Source organism: Lissotriton helveticus, chromosome 12 (assembly GCF_964261635.1).
Source record: "Lissotriton helveticus chromosome 12, aLisHel1.1, whole genome shotgun sequence".
NCBI lineage: Eukaryota > Metazoa > Chordata > Amphibia > Caudata > Salamandridae > Lissotriton > Lissotriton helveticus.
Genome location: NC_136073.1, coordinates 773047894 through 773067630, shown reverse-complemented (window position 1 = coordinate 773067630; position 19737 = coordinate 773047894). Strand labels below are relative to the sequence as shown.

Below are 19737 nucleotides of genomic sequence, written 5' to 3'. Positions count from 1 at the left end.
CCTAACATCTAGATTTTTATTCTTTTGCACCTTTGTAGCCTCACTGTCTTATCCTCTCTTTTTTGTGTCTTTCTTTTTGCATTAATTTCCTCACTGTTTGAATTGCGGTCTCCCTTGCTACACTCTCTAGTGAATCCCTGTTTCATTTCACCTTCGAGTCTCATCCCTAGTTACGACTCCTCCCGCTCTCTCACCACACACTGGCCTGGTACCCTCTTAGATGCACGTTCTTTTCTTCTGCGTGTCACCCCCATTGTGACATTGTGTCCTAGTGACTTACTTTGGATACTATGTACAAGACACCTACCTGGTCCACAGGTATATTTTGGGAACGCCAAGCAAGTACCTGCCCAAAGACCAAGCAATGGAACTGACTTTCCTTCAGTTGAAAGACGCCGGACCAGAAGGCCCCAGGCCAGTGCTCAAAATGCAGAATCAATCCATCCACAACTGACCTCATTGGTTTTTAGTCAGAATACCCTATTCTTAAACGCTATTGGCCAGACCATCTCATCCTCATTGGTTCTCAACTTGGATGATTCTGTCCTTATCTTATTTCCTTTAGATGCTCCTGTCCTCATCAGATCTTACTTCTGATTGGTTGCCAATCATTTTGCCCAATTCTCGTTGGTTCACAATTAGAACTGTCATATCACCAAGGTTCTCAATTAGATCACCTTCCCTCAATGGTTCTCAATTGAGCCATCCTGTCCTATTTTTTTTCACATCATCCTTTCCTTAGAAGTAGTTACTTAGGAACGTGTGTCCTTATTGGGTCTTAATTTAGTCCTACTTCATCGGTTGACAGTCTTACTGCCCTACCCAAACCAAATCTAATTTGGACCGTTACTCCTCAATCAGACCATCCATTTCGTATACATTTTTAATCAGGCCACCCTACCTTCATTGGTCCTCAATCAAAAGTTCTCTTCACATCAATTGCTCATTGAACTATCTTGTTTCATCTTTTTTATTCAGGCCATTGTATCCTCATCGGGTCTTAATTAGGCCCTCCAGTCTTCTTCGGTTCTCAGCCAGACAGTTGTGTCCTCATCTACTCTTAATTGGAGCATCTTATCTTCATTTCTTCTTAATTAGGCCGTCCGACCATCATTGATTCTCTATTGGATTGTCGTATCCCCATTGGCTCTAAATCGACCCAGCGTATTTTCACTGGTGCTTCATCACCCACTTACCCTTCTAGTGTTATTGTAACCGTTTCTGTAATCCAGCTGTTCTTAAATGACCTGCCGTAAACTCATTGGCTCTTAATCATACTGCACCATCCCCATTGGTTCTCGATTAGATTTTCCTCTATTTATTTGCTCTTAATCAGAATGTCCTATAGTCATTGGTTCTTAAGCTCGCTGTTGTTTGATCACCGGTACTGAATTGGACCATCCAAACTACATCGGTTCTTGATCGACTGGCCATTAATCAGACCGTCCTATCCACATTGGGTCTCAATCAAACCATCCTATCTTCACCAATTCTTATTGGATCATCCTTTCCTCATGGTTATTAATTGGACGGTCTGGTGACCGTCATTTTTAAATTGGGCAGTCCCATCCATAGCGGTTATTACACAGATCCTCCAGTCCTCAATAGTTTTCTTAATCAGCTCACCCGATCCACAGTGGTTCTTAAACAGACCATCTTATTATCTTTGGTTCTTAAAAGACTGTCATTGTCTTTTCTAATTGGACCACCCTACTCTCATCTGTTCTTAATCGGACGCCCGGTACTCACCAGTTATAGGTCATTCTAAACTTGACTGTCCGGACCATGTTGGTTCGAAATAGTTTTGTTATGCCTGCATCAGGTCAGAATTGGACTGTCCTTACGTCATTGGCTTTATATTAACACTTCCTCTCCTCACCAAAACTAATCTTGACAACACTGGTCTAATTGATTCGGAAGTTGCCCGTACTATTCTGATGGGCTCTAGATCAGAACTTCCTATGACAGTTCTATGGTTGCCAGTACTGCTTTTATCCTTTCTAGATTGGACCGCCCTGGCATAACTGGTATTGTGTTGCATCGTCCCACCTTCAGAGGTTAAAAACCAGTCAACCTGGCTGGGTCTGATCTAGACCTGTCCTACCCTCATCAGCTATACCAGAGCTTCATGTGCTCAATGGGTCTAATTCTGAAAATGTTTACCTCTTGAATTCCAAATCAGACCCTCCTTCCCTCAATATTGCCCTCTCCTGGTCAGCTGTAAATCAATGCATCCTGCCCTCATGGATTCAAAGTCTGCGGACCAATCCCCATTTTAAATCCAGCCTCCCAGTCTTCATTGGAACAAAATGGCGCTGCTGCATCCTACATTTGAGGAGGCCACGTCATCCAAGGCTCAAGTCTGGCACAAGGTGAGTGTCTGGCTCTGTCCAATGAGGACTAATGAGCCAAAATAGAGCCAACTCAGCATCCCAGAACCACCCATTTTATCTTTTTAATGTCGTTTTTTTTTTTTAAATCGACAAAAACTACTAAATGCAGGACAACTGATTGCAAGAAATCTAACAAGCATTTGCAATGCAATCGGTCTTGCATTTGGTATCTTATATGTATTTAACTATGCAGCACATTAGCCTGTGAGCTAAAACATCTACTGTTCTTTAACATGGAGGAAAAGTAAGCACCAAACTGCGTGACACGCCAGGTATGGGAACACTTGGAGAGAAGTATTGCCTTTCAGTGGGAAATGGTATAGTCCAAAGCTCAGTTTTTAATATAAATTAAGGGCCTTCATGGTCATATCACTGAAAATACAAGATTTGAAAAAAACCTTATTGTCTACGGGTGCTCGTGGAAGACAATATCTATGGAATGGAATCTAGAGAATGCTAAATTGATTCTGGTATTTTACTGACCTCTGCTGGTCGTTTTCTATCAAGAAAGTTAAATAGAGGCATTTACCAGAAAAATAAAAAAAAAGAAAGTCCATCAACACAAAGCAATTCAGATATTTTACTGATCTCTGCTGGTCGTTTTTTATCAAGAGTTAAATAGAGGCAGTTGAACAGAAAAAAAAGTCCCTAAGCGGAAGCAGACCAGTCCTAGGGCTGATCTCCAGAGCCCACAAAGTACATACACATATAAATATATAATAAGTATATACTAAAGTATATAGAAGAGGTCTCGAATGCTCGACTTAAAAAGGTGCTTTTGTGCTTGGGGAATGTGCAATGGAGTGCAGCTGCAAAACAAAGGTCACTGAAAACCAGCAACTGGATAGCGACCTCTGCACGGTGCCAGAATCCTCTTTGTAAATGTAAATGTATTTCGATTTATATAGCGCACGAATCACCCAGGGGTCTCAAGGCGCTTGCTTAGGGAACCCTTCCTGGTATTCCCCTGTGGGATACCCTGGCAGCGTATCCACAAGGTGAAAGCCAGGCATCCTGCCGCGAGGGGCCGTAGTGGAGATTAAGCAAGCTATTGCCCAGAGTCGCAGAGTGTGACCCCGTGAGTCGAGTAGGCACCGGAGCGAGAATTGTCGAGTCCGTGGAATTTTCAGCCCGAGACCCGCCGAGGCGGGGAATCGAACCCTGGTCCATGGCCGATCTCAGCTTCCGGGTCTGCCACCTCTAACCACTGAGCCACGCTTCTCCTTTCTTTAGCTGATTGGTGTAATTGTGTCATTGAGGTGGGGACCCTCCCCGTCTTTACTGTTTGTTAAGTTAGGGGAAGGCAGTGATATTAACTTAAAATTTGTTTCCTCTCTTACCTTAACCTCGCACTTTTCTGAAGAAGACATTGTGACATTTTACAAATATATTGTGTCAGAATAAAGTAATGTGATAACTTGCATTTTATAAACATAGTGGTGTACTTTAGGCCGTGAAATAACTTGTACACAAAACGTTGTACTTTGGTGGTAAAAGATAGAGCAATAGATGTACATCCAGTGGCTAAAGATCACAATGTGTAACCCGGAAACCAGCGTTCAAATCCCAGCTTTCCCACTTGACCAAACTGTGTGATCTTGTACAAACCACTTCACTACATTGTGTCTCATTTTGACCGAGTGTGCAATCTAAGCGTACTTTGAAGTAGTTCTGGGTGTACGCTATATAAAAACTTCACATATGTATTTACTAGACAATACTGTAGCTCCACATAGGATTAATAAAATGGCCATATTTAGAATGGTCGCAACAAAATTATATCTCTTGCCTCGGTCATGGCTGTGTCATTAGAGAATTGATGGTGGGGAGTTCATGTTTAAAAACGATTACTTTTGACAAATGTGAATGAAGTGATTTACTCTAATGTACTAAAGAGAAACTCTGACGTTCAAGAAATAATCTATTTTTAATTTGAAAGAGCCTTCATCATATTTAATACATGACGTGTGCTGTGTCATTTACATGGCAAATCAATATCTTCAGGTTGGATCAGCCGTCTGCAGCAGCAATGACATCCAGTCAGTATTGCCACAGACTGGGCAAGGGGGACCGAGCCAACTTTTGAGCAGGGAAGAGTCGAGCCATAACCGAGCCAAGGGGCTGGCTTAGCTCCAAGAGCCTGTATACGAGCCGAGCTATGAAAATAGCGAGCATGTAAATCATGCAACAAAAGTCATGCAAAAACATAATAAAATCATTTCAAAATTGTTTCAAAGTGTATTTCTTTAACAAGCAGAAGCGTTTCACATTAATAGTTCAGATTATAAGACTGCATTGATAGACATTTATTAAAGGTGATAGTTTTAAAACATGAACTTAGAAATATTCATGCCTTCGCCTGCCCTGATGACAATGCCACTAGAGAAATCAGAGTAAAGTCGGTTGTCATGTGCACCCTTTTTGTGGCACAGATTATTATTATAGATGAAGAACAATATAGTAGTTTAAATCAAACACAAGCTTTTTGTATAGTGCACCTCCTGAACTCACGCATTTAATTGTACTCTCATGTGTGATAATAAAGAACAAGCATTAGCAAAGCCATTAGGTATTACCTAAGTGAGATCTATTGCCTTTGCAGCTGTCTTTCGGACATGTTGAACTGCAGCATATAGTAGAGCAGAGTAGAGTGGAGTAGCGTGGAGTGGCATGGAGTGGAGTGGCGTGGAGTGGCGTACAGTGGCTTGGAGGGGAGTAGAGTGGCATACAGTAGCGTGAAGTGGCGTAAATAGAAGTGGCGTAGAGAACAGTGGTGTAGTGTGGAATGACGTACAGTGGAGAGGTGTGGAGTGGAGTGTCATAGAGTAGAGTGGAGTAGCATAGAGTAGAGTAGAGGTGACTGGGGTAGAGGGGCGTAGAGTGGTGTGAAGTGCAGCAGCATAGAGTACATTTGCATAGATCAGAGTTGAATAGAGTAGAGTGGCATAGTGTGGAATGGGTGGACTAGAGGGGTGTAGAGTGGAGTGGCATGGCATGGCGCAGAGTAGTGTGGAGTGGAGTAGAGTAGACTGGCATGGAGTAGTGTGGTGCAGAGTGCAAAGGTGTAGAGTAGAGTGGTGCAGAGTAGATTGCAGTGGTGTAAAGTGCAGAGGTGCAGATTAGAGCAGAGTGGCATAGAGTGCGGTTGTGCAGAGTGGAGTGGGATAGAGTAGAGTGCAGTGGCATAGAAAGCAGTGGCATAGGATGCAATGGCATAGAGCAGAGTGGTGCAAAGTAGAGTAGTGCAAAGCACAGTGGCACAGAGTGCAAAGGTGTAGAGTAGAGTGGTGCAGAGTAGATTGCAGTGGTGTAAAGTGCAGTGGTGCAGATTAGAGCAGAGTGGCATAGAGTGCAGTTGTGCAGAGCAGAGTGGAGTGGGATAGAGTAGAGTGCAGTGGCATAGAAAGCAGTGGCATAGGATGCAATGGCATAGAGCAGAGTGGTGCAAAGTAGAGTAGTGCAAAGCACAGTGGCACAGAGTGCAGTGGTGTAGAGTAGATTGGTGCAGAGTAAAAAAGAAGTGGTGTAGAGTAGAATGCTGTAGAGTGCAGTGGCATAGAGGGCAGTGGTGCAGAGTAGAGTGGTGCAGAGTGAAGTGCGGTAGAGTGCAGTGGTGTAGAATAGAGAGGTGTAGAGTAGAGTGGTGTAGAGTGCAGTGGCCTAGAGTAGAGTGTTTTGGGGTAAAGTGCAGTGGCAGAGAATGCAGTGGCGTAGACTAGAGTGGTGCATAGTAGAGTGTGGTAGAGTGCAGTGGCATGGAGTGGTGCAGAATGGAGTGGCATCGAGTGCAATGGAGTACAGTGCAGTGGCCTAGAGTAGATTGGTGCAGAGTAGAGTGCAGTGTTGTAGAGTGCAGTGGGGTAGAATAGAGTGGTGCAGATTAAAGTGTCATAGAGTGTAGTGGCAAAGTTCAGTGGAGTAGAGTGCAGTGGCGCAAAGTGCAGTGGCACAAAGTGCACTGGCATAGAGTCGAGTGGTGCAGAGAAGAGCAGTGAGGCGTGGACTGGAGGGTCGTAGAGTAGAGTGGTGTAGAGCACTGTGACATAGAGTGGTGCAGAGTAGAGTGAAGTGGCGTAGAGTGCAGTGACGTAGAGTGGTGCAGAGTAGAGTGCAGCTGCGTAGAAGTGCAGTGGCATAGAGTAGAGTGCAGTGGTGCAGAGTATAGGGTTGAGGGTGGTAGGGTAAAAGAAGTAACATGGAAGGGGAGTGGTGGGAGGGAAAAGAAGCTACATAAATGCGATATGAGAGACAGACTGAAAACACAAGCACTGCAGTCACATGGAGTGCTTGTGCATTAAGAAAAAAATAGCTACAAAAACAGGACAGGAGCAGTGCATGGACACAAGTACTAGATCGATGCTCAAGGTGAGGGCCAAACACAAGAAGATGACATGACGTCTGCGTGCCTTGACAAAAGGGGATTAAGGGAGTGAGAGTGAGGCTGAAGCTAAATAATGGTAAGCTATGGGTGGGTTGAAAGGCCACTGTATGTAAACAAACTATCTTGCAGACAGAGAGCATGTGCTCTCTCTGTGAAACCTAAGAAGGGGACTCACTGAAATCAAATATTTGCCTAGGATCACAGAATTTGTTCAAGCCGGGAAGCTAGGACTGATTCCAGATTTTCTAGTTTACAATTCTGCAACTCAGCTACTAGGTGGGTATCTTTTTCTGTTGTCTGCTTTACATCAAATGTCACTGCTTTGTTATTTCTTGGAGCCTGAGGTTAGAATGTTGGGGCAATAGAGGTAGGAGCGACGAAATAGAGAGGGTGACTGAGTGTTAATGGCGCTGGGATGTGACTGTTATCAGAATTCACAGTCTTTAAAGCTCCAAGGAAAAGGTTATGGTCACCCACCATCAACCAAAATGGGTAATGTAAAAACAGAACCACATGTGTAAAGAGAAAAGAATATATCCTGAGCTCAATATGTGCATCAATAAGAGTTCTTCAAATAAATCCCGAAAGATGAGTAATCTTCATATCTTCTTTTATTATTGATGTTATTCTTCATAAAACACACTAGCCGCCAACACGTGTTTCGTCTTGGTGAGATAAACCATAGACTTCTTCAGAGCATTAAAAGGTTAAGGAACACAAATCGTGGCGTGTAGCTACACGCCACGATTTGTGTTCCTTAACCAAGTTTATTTCATACTCGAAGGATACCGGGGGTTCATATTAGACATTGAAATTCGACGGTTACACTGAACCAGGAGCCTCCAGAAAACTAATCACCTTTTAATGCTCTCACGACTTGTGGAGAGTACTGCTTGATTCTTGCGCTCAGAACCTAGCTATAGCCCTGAAGAAGTCTATGGTTTATCTCACCAAGACGAAACACGTGTTGGCGGCTAGTGTGTTTTATGAAGAATAACATCAATAATAAAAGAAGATATGAAGATTACTCATCTTTCGGGATTTATTTGAAGAACTCTTATTGATGCACATATTGAGCTCAGGATATATTCTTTTCAATAGAGGTAGGAGAACCAACAAATTAACATGAAGAGTCGAGCTAGAGCCAAGCCAATGGTCTGGCTCAGTTCTTAGAGCCCGCCCATGAGCACAGCCCTAAAATATGTGATATGTAAATCATACAGCAAAAGACGTAAAATATGATACGGTGTCTTCAAAGTTCAAATTAGCGTGTTTCTTTAATATGTTGAAACTTTGACATGAATAGGGCACGTTATAGCACTGTACTGAGAAGTAATTATTAAAAGTCATAGTTTTGTACAATTGATACTCTGAACACACATATTCGAAAGTGCTTTCATAGGAGATAATGAAGAAATAGAGTGTGTGATCTTAGGTAAATCATTTATTTCACCAAAACTCCTAAGCAGGGAAGCTGCGATTTATCCATGTTTTCTGGTTTCAATCTGAGCAAATCAGCCAGTAAATTGGTATCTATTTGTCTTTCCTAATGTTAAGACTTGTTTTTACCTCTTAGTGCATTCTTCTGCAGCTTTTAAAACATAGCACAAACGCGACCAGAAGGTATTGGAGCACTTAACATCAGCGCCAGTGACATTACACAAAGTCACATGCATTGTTTATAGGCCTGGGTAGATTAAGTGATTTGCATAGAATCACATTATGTTGAGCCGATGCAGAGACCAGCACCCGGTTCCTGAGTTCCATAGTCGGCAGCTCTGGCCCTAACACCACATCCTGTGTAGAGGGGGAGAGGCAGAAACCCCATGAAACTTGGCTCCTTAGGTGCCTGAGATTCCAAAAGGACGTTAAGCTGAGCCACGACCAGGTTTCAGGCGCTAGCTTTCACTGGCCTGCCATCTCTACCGGTCAGGCAGATAGCACATGAAAACTTAGCTCAGTTTAGGCTCCAGGGTCCAAAAGAACCTTGAGATAAGTCAAAGCCAGGCATCTCACCCACCTCTAAGATTGAGCCAGGGATGGCAGAGTGACCTGTGAATATATGTGTAGCTGACAGGGAAGAGAAACAATTCTCTCAGGTTGGTCCTCTGTCCGTCATCAGCGTGCCACATCCACATCAGTATGCCACCTAAGGGATTTAAGTGGGTGCAGTACTGTCAGATCTCTCATGCAGCAGTAATTTGAACTGTCTTTGAAATGGGTCATTATTGGGTTCAAAATTCATGTCTTTTATAGGCAAAAACAATCCTTGAATTCCCAACAACGGCTATAGAAAGCGTCAAGGTAATATAAAATAGCGATGCAGTCCATTTACATTTCATTTTAACTTTTTCTTGCATTTCCTATGAGTATTGGTTTTATCCACGTGTTGTGTTTCAGTAGTTTTTTTATGCAATAATTAACTCTTTTCTGAATGTAGTTGCCTCTAGGTGTTTGGGTGAGCTCTAGTTGTCTGTGGGTGTTCATAATGGGACATCAGTGAGAGCTCTGGAGATGAGTAAGAAGGAAGTTTCAATTTCCCATAGTGCCTGTCAGTGTGTCGTAAAAGTGTTCAGACTTTATGCACATGCAATCTTTGGCCTCTCTGTGGAGAGCACAAAACTATGGTCAAATATGTGCTGATTGTAAATGTGATTTTACAACAGAATGTGTGAAATAGGTAGATTAAACCAACTACCCCTACAAACACTTTGAATGCCACCAGGACAAGCACTGAACAACTGTACATCCCAGTAAAATAAAACAATTTGCAATGTCCTTCAGCACACTAATACATGCACATAATCTTCATATTTTTAAATTGATGACACCCTTTCTATAGGTTCTATTGAAAGGGAAAAGAAATAGTAATCACTGGTTCCTTGCTGTGTAGCTCACCAGATAGTTTCAAACAGGGCAGGCTTTAGGGTGGTGTGATTGGTGCCATTGCAACGAGTACTGACTTCAGGGGGCTCTATAGCGTCAAATACATTGGGGATTTCAAAGCTCCTGCTGCAGCAGTTCTTACCTTCAGCAACTTTTAGGCTACAATAAAATTGGCAAGATAACTCTGGTGATAATGGACCTACTAGAGAGAGAGATCAGGTTGTTCCTAGTGGAAGTTTTGGCTAATCGCAGAGCAGAGGGTGAATATGCCTCCCAAAAAGAAAGTGTAGCATGCAGATCACAGAAGTGCATATAATGTAAATAGTTCAGTGGGTTACTGCTTTTGTTGACGAGATCCTTTCGTTACTTACAATGTATAAATTATTATCCTAACAGTTAGCTATTAACTGTCATCAAAGAGCTACGTGGAATCTGCAAGGTATAGGTTAGTGCAAAAATAACAGTTGATCGACAGAATGTAGAACAATGTCATACATTCACCCCAGTACAGAGATCTGGGCCTAAATCCATCGTTAATTTGTACTCCACACCACCCTAAGTCTGTTGACTGGGTGTGAGTGTTTGATTGGTTCAGATGCTCCGTCCATCACCACCCCCTTTTGTACCACTTTGGTATAGGTTAGAGCGTTATGATTTTCCCCCATTCTTTCATAATCCCAATGTTGCAAAAAGGGTTCATTTGGGTTGAAATCAGTTCTTATTAGTAATGAGAACTCCCAACCATAGTGGTACGTTTTAAATGCTGAGTTTTTGCTCCTCCAGATCAAGCACTCTTACACTATACTGCCTACCAGTATGGATGACATGTGGCTCCTATACTTTGTAGTCCTCTTTATTATGCAACATTTCTTTTACACCGATTTACACGTGATTCATTATCTTTGTGTAACGTGTGTGATGTAAAGTGCTCTGACACCCAACACTGGTATAAGTAGAGCTATAATAAAGAATGTGAGAGAGAGTGGTTATGGATACTTGGTGTTCACTGGTAAAGGGTGGTGGTGAGGGAATTCCTCTCTACTTCCAAGGGTGGTCTGCTGCTGAGCCTGAGCTACTAAAAGGGCTGCTTGTGCTGCCTGGTTTGATGATGTTAGGTATGGTCTTATGCTGGCCTGCTCTCCTGGGCCACTCTGCCCCAGATTTCTATGAGAAGGAAGTGAACTCGAGTGGACAACATTGTCCAGACTATCTCACTGAAGCCTTTCACTGACTGGCCTCACTTTTCCAAATAACTGAAGACGAATGTCCTGAACTCTCTCCATTACCACGTCCAGTGGCCTCAGCCCTCCCTATCATTGTCAGTTGGGCACACTGTTGTAAATGTTTTTATCTTCACAATGTTTTCATTCACTCCAAGGGAAGGAGATGTGTTGTAAATGTAATCCTATGTTGTTTATAATTCTTATTAGCCCTTTCTTTATGTTGCTCCTTTTCCTGTCTTGTTAGAATCCCCTAGCATCTGACATCAGCTAACTGGTATTGCAGACTTGCCAGTTGGAGTCTGGTCAGCTGGCGAAATGTGTCGTTTGACTCAGCTCTCTGAAAAAAGCATTCCTGCTTAATAAGAAGTGTCTCAAGGCTATTTATTATTTACTACACACACCTCCTTGCTTGTTGAGAAATCTCAGACTCATATCCCACAACATTATTGACTAAGCTACACCCCTGCTCTTAGACACATACCCGGCCCGAGGCCAGATTCTTTCTCTACATTTGCTCAGGGCTCGCCTGGGCCTATCATGAACAGAGCGCCTTGAGGCGATGGGTCTTTCTATTTCCATCCAATCCCCGAAGAGCCTCCTTAAGTGATTCCATTTCTCCTTCGAGCCCACCTCTCCATCTCTCTCCCGCCATACACGTCTGCCCCCCGCCTCTTCCCCCTCTTCTTCCCCGAACCCCTCCGACTCCTCGGTTACTTCTGCGCCCCCCATCCTCATTCCCTCACGCCCCTTCTTCCCTCATCCCATTTTGGTCCCAAAGACCTCTCCTTTCCCCCCGTCCCACCCCTTCCTTCCTCGCGCCATCTCCGGTGCCACAGCTCCCACCCCTCACCACCTCGCCTCTCCCCCCGCCATTCCACACTCCCTCCTTCCCAGCCGTCTGTCCCAATTCTCCATCTCCCCCTTCCCCTCTATCCACGATCTCGCTGGGCGTGCGGCGCTCTAGCCCCCTCCCTCCTCTCGATGACACCTGTAGCCATTTTAGTCAGCCGGGCGCGCGCGGCGGCTTGATTCCGGGTCTGCCGACCCCAGGCTTTTGGGGAGGGGGGCCGGGGTGGTATCTCCCATCCCCGGCTTTGGGGAGGGGGGCAGGGTGGTATCTCCCAGCCGTTGAACCGACGTTATCTCCCCTCCGGGCGCCTCGCGCTCGCCGAGCGAGGGGAGCTCCCCGGGGAGTGGAACAGGTTGCAGACCGGAGGGAGGGGAGGCTGATTTGCAACAAAAAAACAAACAAGTTTATTTTGCAGCAGGCAGAGCCCGGGGACAAGTGGGGGGCGGGGGAGCCTTCAAAGCGAGGGCGGCCTCCGAATGTGATAAATGGTTAATGTGCACAAGTTTAACAGGCAGGGAGAGGGGGAGGCTTGGAGCCATAGGCAGCATTCTCTGGGCTGTGTGGGTTTATGGCCACATGGACTTTTAAGGGGTTGGGTAGGGGGTCTTAGAGGAATATGGTCTTTCTGGGATGACTACTGGAAGGGTGGGAGGGAGGGTGTTCTTAGAGAAATGGGTTATTTCTTGGGTGAGATCACAGACTGCTGGAAAGTGTGTGTGGGGGTTGTCTTCATTTAAAGGGACGCACCTGAGTAGGGTTTCTTTAGATGACCTCGTTGGAGGGAAATGGTGAATTTTGGGGGTCTACCGTCATTATCAGCACCCCTGGAGCACACCAGGGGACGGGCCCTCCGAACCCCTACTGTGAAACCGTCGTAGACTAAAGGATCCGAGATGTTAATAATGCATCGGAGGCACCGGGTGCTCTCTGTAGAAAGATATTTATAGGCACACAGCCAGCACTGATTGATTCTGTTCTCACTTTTCACAGAGGATAGAAAGACATCCTGGAGATCTGTGCTGCTCTTACCTTTGATTGGGGTAGAGGACACACCAGAGGCAGAGGAGGGACCAGGCACACGAGAGGAAGAGAAGGGACCAGGCAGAGAAGGGAACAGGCACACGAGAGGCAGAGAAGGGAACAGGCACACGAGAGTCAGAGGAGGGACCAGGCACACGAGAGGAAGAGAAGGGACCAAGCAGAGAAGGGAACAGGCACACAAGAGGCAGAGAAGGGAACAGGCACAGAAGAGAACAGGCACACGAGAGGCAGAGAAGGGAACAGGCAAAGAAGGGAACAGGCACACGAGAGGCAGAGAAGGAACTAGGCAGAGAAGGGAACAGGCACACGAGAGGCAGAGAAGGGACCATGCACACGAGAGGCAGAGAAGGGAACAGGCACACGAGAGGCAGAGAAGGGAGCAGGCACAGAAGAGAACAGGCACACGAGAGGCAGAGAAGGGATCAGGCACACGAGGCAGAGAAGGGAACAGGCACACGAGAGGCAGAGAAGGGAACAGGCACACGAGAGGCAGAGAAGGGAACAGGCACACCACACGAGAGGCGGAGAAGGGACGAGGCAGAGAAGGGACCAGGCACACCAGAGCCAGAGAAGAGTCGCCTGCTTACTTTATGATGGAGGGCAGGCACACATAGATATCAGATTCTCTTGTAATGGGGATAGGCAGGAAGACGCAGGGCACTGATTGATCCTATTCTCACTAGTGATAGAGAAAGGCACACACGGACACAGATTGGTTCTAATCTCACTAGTGATGGAGAAAGGCACACAGGCACAGATTGGTTTTCTTCTCACTAGTGATGGAGAAAGGCACACACGGGCACAGATTGGTTCTCATCTCACTATTGATGGGGAAAGGTACACACAAGGTGCAGATTGGTTATGTTCTCACTAGTGTTAGGGAAAGGCACATACTGGGTACAGAGTAACCAGTCCTCACTAGTGGTGGGGACAGGTACAAACAGCACAGAGTGATCTTGTTCTAACTACTCATGGGGAAAGGCACACACCGGCCACAGTATGGTTCTCCGGTTCTCTTCTCACTAGTGATGGGACAGGTACACACATGGCACAGATTGCTCCTGTTCTCATTACGATGAGAAAATGCACACCGCGGGTCAGATTGATTCTCTTCTCAATAGTGATAGGGAAAGGCACAGGTGGTTCTCTTCCTACTAGTGATAGGAAAAGGCACATACTGGGCACATATTGGTTTGCTCTTAAATAGTGATGGGGAAAGGCACACACAAGCACAAGTGATTCTCTTCTTACTAGTGACAGGAAAAGACTCATACTGGGCACATATTGTTTCTGTTCTGAATAGTGATGGGGAAAGGCACAGGTGGTTCTTTTCCTACTAGTGACAGGAAAAGGCACATACTGGGCACAGATTAGTTCTCTCCAAAATAGTGATTGGGAAAGGCAAACAAAATGCACAGGTGGTTCTCTTCTCACTACTGACGACGAAAGGCACGGGTGGTTCTCTTCTTACTAGTGAAAGGAAAGGGCATATAATGGGCACAGATTGGTTCTCTTCTCAATACTGATGAAGAAAGGCACACACAATGCACAAGTGGTTCTCTCCTCACTACTGACGACGAAAGGCACAGGCAGGGCACAGATTGATCAAGTTCTCACCACAGAAGATGAAACGCACACACCAATCACCGATTGGTTTTGTTCTCACTATTGATGAGGATAGATATATAAAGATCTAATATTGGATCTCTTCTCACTAGTGATGGTGAAATGCACACATGGGTCATGCGAGCTCTGTTCTCACTACTGATAGATGGGCATACGCAGAGCACAAATTGGACTTGTTCTCCCCAGTGAGATTAATAGACATATCTACAGGATATTTCACCTGTCCTCACTTTTGATAGAAATATTGTTTTTGAACAGCAAACATAGGGCATAGATCGATTCTGTTCTCACAAGTGAAGCAGATAGGCACACCCGAGGCACAGAGTGGTTCTGTTCTCACAAGTGGAGCAGATAGGCACACCGGGGGCACAGACTGGTTCTGTTCTCACAAGTGGAGCAGATAGGCACACCGGGGGCACAGACTGGTTCTGTTCTCACAAGTGAAGCAGATGGGCACACTGGGGGCACAGACTGGTTCTGTTCTCACAAGTGAAGCAGATAGGCTCACTGGGGGCACAGACTGCTTCTGTTCTCACCAGTGAAGCAGATGGGTACACCGGGGGCACAGACTGCTTCTGTTCTCACAAGTGAAGCAGATAAGCTCACCAGGGGCACAGACTGGTTGTGTTATCGTTACTCATGGGGCCAGGCACACATAGGGCACAGATTTGTTCTGGCCTCACCACTGATGGGTACAAGACACATATAGGGCACTGATTTGTTCTGGTTTGAATACAGGGAGCGATGGAAAGAGAAGGTTTAAGACCCTACCTTTGAGTACAAGCCCCAGGACAGCTCGGTCTCTATCACCATTATAACTATTCCAAACATCCCAAAGATCAAGGCGTAGTCACTGAGCCGTTTGCGCTTCTCAAAAAGGGCCCTCCGGTGGCCCAGGCGGTAGCCAATGTTCTGGTGCTTCCTCTTGGTGGTCTTAGGGAAGGTGCTGCTGGCACTGCCAATGCTGCCGGGGTGGTGGTGGTGGAGCTGGTGATGGTGCAATAGTGTCTGTGTGGAGTGGTTCTCGTCCCTTGACGAGATGACGATCTCAGGCGGGTGGCCAGCACCAAAAGTCTGCAGGGGCAGCTGACCCTCAGGTTCACACTCAATGAGGTTTCGGCGGGAGGCACTCAGCCCCCTCAAGGGCTTCATCACCCCGCCGCTGTACTTGCACGAGCTCATGGCGATCTCAGTGAAGGGGTTGCTGTCCCGCCGGTGCACAAGCGGGCTAGCCTGTCTGTGCTTATTACAGCCCCCGGCAGCAGCCCCGCCGCCGGTTGATGAGGTGGACCCTGGAGAATGGCCAGCCAAGTGGTCATTTAAGTTCAGTTGGCTGCCATGCCGCGAGGAAGGTGGCGCGATGGGGCAGGAGTTGGGACATGGAGGCACCCTGAAGGCTGTAGGCGAAGAGTTCAACAGGCTGTGGTGTACAGGTTGCGTGAGGTGGGGGTTGTGATGCTGCTGTTGCTGTTCGTCCCCAGCAGCGGGACAGTGGCACTTGAGGTCTTCGTCCAAGTCCCCAACCCCGGAGTCATGGAAGTGGCCAGCGGTTTCCATGATCTGGATTGGTTGGGTTTCCTTCCAAGGACCCCCCAGGCTTGCCCCCCTCTTTCAGAAGATTTCCACAGGAAGAGAAGACATCAATGGTGTAGACCACAAAAAGGGCCTTGGCAGGGCTCCCATGTTCTTTGGCTTCAACACTCCCTGGCCAGGGCCCAAGTGCTGTCCCTCAAAGAAGCATTGTGTCAGTGCAGGGAGGAGGGTGCATGAGGCAGAGGTAGCGATGAAGCTGCTGCTTCTCTCTGGCAATACACTCTGCTCTGCTAAGCAGCCGAGCCCACAGCTTAGCAGCTGGGACGACTCCCATTGGCTGCCTTGCAAACCCCTTCAGGCCCCGCCTCCCTCAGCAAGCTCCAGCACTGAACATGCACTGAGCCGCACGTCCTACCGGGAGCTGTAGTTGGGTCGGCTCACAGAAATTGAACCATTGATATGCCCATGTGGAAGTCTCAAGAGCACCGCATCAGTAACGAGGAACAGCAAAAAGGAAGACGGACGGATAATCCGCGGGAAACTAGAATAGCCAGAGGGCTGAAAAAGTACCAACAACCCAGGAAGTGTAACCTTTCTTACTGATGCACGAGCTCTATGCAAGACTTTTAAATAAATACTTAAACATTTTTGTGAACATTAAGATCGAAGGTTGAACGAGTATACTTCATCAAATTGACTGTTAGTTTTGTCAATTTTAGGCAGACTGGGTTCACGTTACCCGAATCAGAAACTTTCTCCAACTGTCAATGAACGAAAGAATGTATGATAAAAACAGAACGAAATATGTAAAGGAAAGAGTGAAAGAAAGAACTAAAGAATGGAACAGAGGAAGATAACGAGAAACAAGTAAAACCAAATATGACCGGCGAAAACGAAGTATAACAATGAGAGAAAGGGAATACAAAAGGACTGAAAACTGCAAACAGGAAAATGAGGGGAGCAAAGTAGGAGTGGGGAAGAAATGAAAGGAAATAAGGAAGAAAAAGACGAAGCAGTAAAAAGACAATACATGGAAAGAGGGGAAAGAAAAGAAAGAAAATGCAGAAGGAAGGTGGAAGGGAAGGGAAAAGACGACGGAGAAGGTAAGAAAGGATGAAAGAGAGAAGGGAATAAAGGAAGAGTAGGATAACATAGAATGAGAAAACACGGGATGGCAGAGGAAAAGAAGAAGAATAGTGGAAAGTAGAAGAGAAGAGAGGAAGTAAATCGAAGGAGCAGAAGCGAAGAAAAAATAAGAAACACAAGAAAATCGTAAAAGAAATACAAATAGAAAGGAAGAACGGAATTAAGGCAATAATATATGGAAAGAATAGAAAGTAGAAAAGCACTTGATTGAAAAAAGACGAACAATGCAGCAAGAAGGTAAAGGATAATGATGAAAACAAGAAAAAGTAAAGAAAGAAAATGAGAAAAAAGAACAAAGGCACGCGAAGAAGAAAAGAAGGGGACAAGAGGAGAGTTGTAAAGGGGGAGGGAAATTCTTTAAACAGAATATAAAAGAAATGAAGGAAGGAATTAAAGAAGGTAAGCAAGAGGTGAAAAGGGTAGTGAAGGGAGGCTTAAAGGAAACACAGAAGGATTGGAGAGAGGATTGAAGGCATGGGCGAAGGGAAGAAGAGGAAGAGAGACAGCACTAAGGAGGCAAAGCTAGAAGAAAGGAAGACCTTGATGAAGAAAAGTGAGGAAGGGCGGGAGAGAGAAAAGAAGAGGGAAGTGGAGGAAGTAATATAGGAATCTAGGGAGGAAGGCAACATGGTGGGAATAAATACAAATTAGAAGGGAATGAAGAAGGAGCAGTTATGGAGGAGAGAATAGAGTGATGTAGGACTGAAGAACATATTAATAAAAGGTTATATAAAAGAAACATGGTTACAAAACAGAAAATTACTATTAGGTTACAAAACGTAGGGAGGAAGGATTCAGAACAAAGAAACGAAAAGGTAGAAAATAATGGGATAACATTGGATTCGAAGAGAAGAACAAGTATTGACAAAGTGAATTGGCCTCACCTTGGAAAAGGAATATTTTTTTAAACATACTTTTTATTTTAGCTTGCATTTGCAACAGAAATCAATAGTTTAAAAGTAAATTAAAAGTAAAATGGTAGGAAGGGTTTCCTGAAAAGCCCAGCAATTTTAGTGCACCTCTTTTTAGGTGAATGTTCACATGAGGTCAGGCAAAATGCAGTAATTCACAGTACAAGAGCAAATTGTTGAAGTGGGCTGACCCCGTACGATACGCTATGGCGGGGAGAAACAAAATGCGAAAGATAGTGTAAAAGACCAATGGATAAAGAAGGCTGACTCAAAGCCATTCTATGTAAATATAAATGTACTTTTTAGTTATGGACTATTATGAATGCTTGAAGCTGGTAAAACAGCTAAAGCTAGTTCTAGATCAGACCTAAAAATATCAAAGGAATAGCAAGGAGGAAGAGGAATACACAATAGAGTGAAAGAAGTTTAACAATGCAGTGAAAACAAGCGTTACAAAAAGTCAGGTACAACAAAAATGTGTGGTGCTGCTTATGAGGAAGGCTGGGATGACAGGAATAAGCTAAAAGGTAACAGTAGTTGACACAAATATTGACAAAGACAATAGATCTAGCTTTGGCAAGCTTGTATGATGCTTACTTTTTTTACTGCATTTTACAAGACAATAAAAAGAAGAAAAAAACATGGTGCCCCCTAAACATGATGGCCATGTACTTGCACAAAAAATGTAAATAAAAAATACCTGCATATCATTTTAGTACACCTAATAGGCAGGAACATTTATACTGGTATAGAACCCATTTTGGTTGTAAGCATTCACAGTAAAATGTGTTTATTGCCACAAAAAAGGTACTATTGGCTTTGAATTACTGTAACCTGAAGATGTAGTGTAAACACACAGGGATGATTAAAAATAGGTAGTGTAGGAAGCTGGCTATCTGTATAGTGCACTAAAAAGAAGTACACCAAATAGAGGGTCCAGTGAGTCCCTTATTGGTTTACAGAGGCAAAAGTAGATAATATTCTCTATTTGTAGTAGTGTGGGTGAGAAATTAGGCTTATCAGAGGGTACTGCTAAGCTTTTGTTATACTCACAGAGGCAATAAATGAGACACACACTCAAGAATAAATCCAATAATCCAATAATTTTTCAGACTAAGAACTTCGTTCTATAGTAAGTACTTTTAAAGTTGTGAATTTTTAGAGTTCACAAAATCAATCACATTTGTGCGCAATTACGCACCATTTAAATGAATGGGGAAAATGACAAAAATGCATATAAAATTATACATTCGACTTTCAAGGTTCACCTCTCGGATCTCGGTAGTTAGCAAGGCCAGGTCCAATGTTCCATCAGCGGATTCTCGAGAGAGTCCTGGATTCGGACCCACTATCTGGGGAAGTCTGGGTTGCACTACAAAGATGGCACCGCCTTTGAAGCTTCCTGCTGTGGAAGACCATTCCGACCTGTAGGAGGCGCGAAGCACCTCTGCCCAGAGCAGCCTTTGTTTTGGTCCTCTGAGAGCGCAGGCTCTCACTGCATTTGGTCAGAAACATGCCTGGTGGTAGCAGGCTGGCTATGACTAGTCAGAGACCACACCAGTGTTTGATAAGTTTTTTAGGAGACCCTCTAAAGGGTCTCCTGTGTGCCTCTCTTAATAAATCCTTCGCTGGCATCAGTAAGAATGTATTAAGACAAGATGTTTGGTACCAAACATCTTAGGGTACAGTGGAGCCATCATGCACCTAGGAAACTCGTAACGACAAGTATCCAGCCCATGTAGTCTTG

General features: G+C 44.9%; 1 protein-coding gene across 1 annotated transcript in view; it reads right to left on the bottom strand.

Annotated features, from left to right (window-relative positions):
* KCNN3 (potassium calcium-activated channel subfamily N member 3) overlaps positions 1-16091 on the bottom strand; it is a 526431-nt gene extending 510340 nt beyond the window's left edge. Inside the window, exon 1 of the mRNA XM_078671377.1 lies at positions 15172-16091. Coding sequence (XP_078527503.1) covers positions 15172-15957 — 786 coding nt within the window. The 5' untranslated portion in view covers positions 15958-16091. The remainder of the gene's footprint in view (positions 1-15171) is intronic.
* Between the last annotated feature and the right edge of the window lie 3646 nt (positions 16092-19737).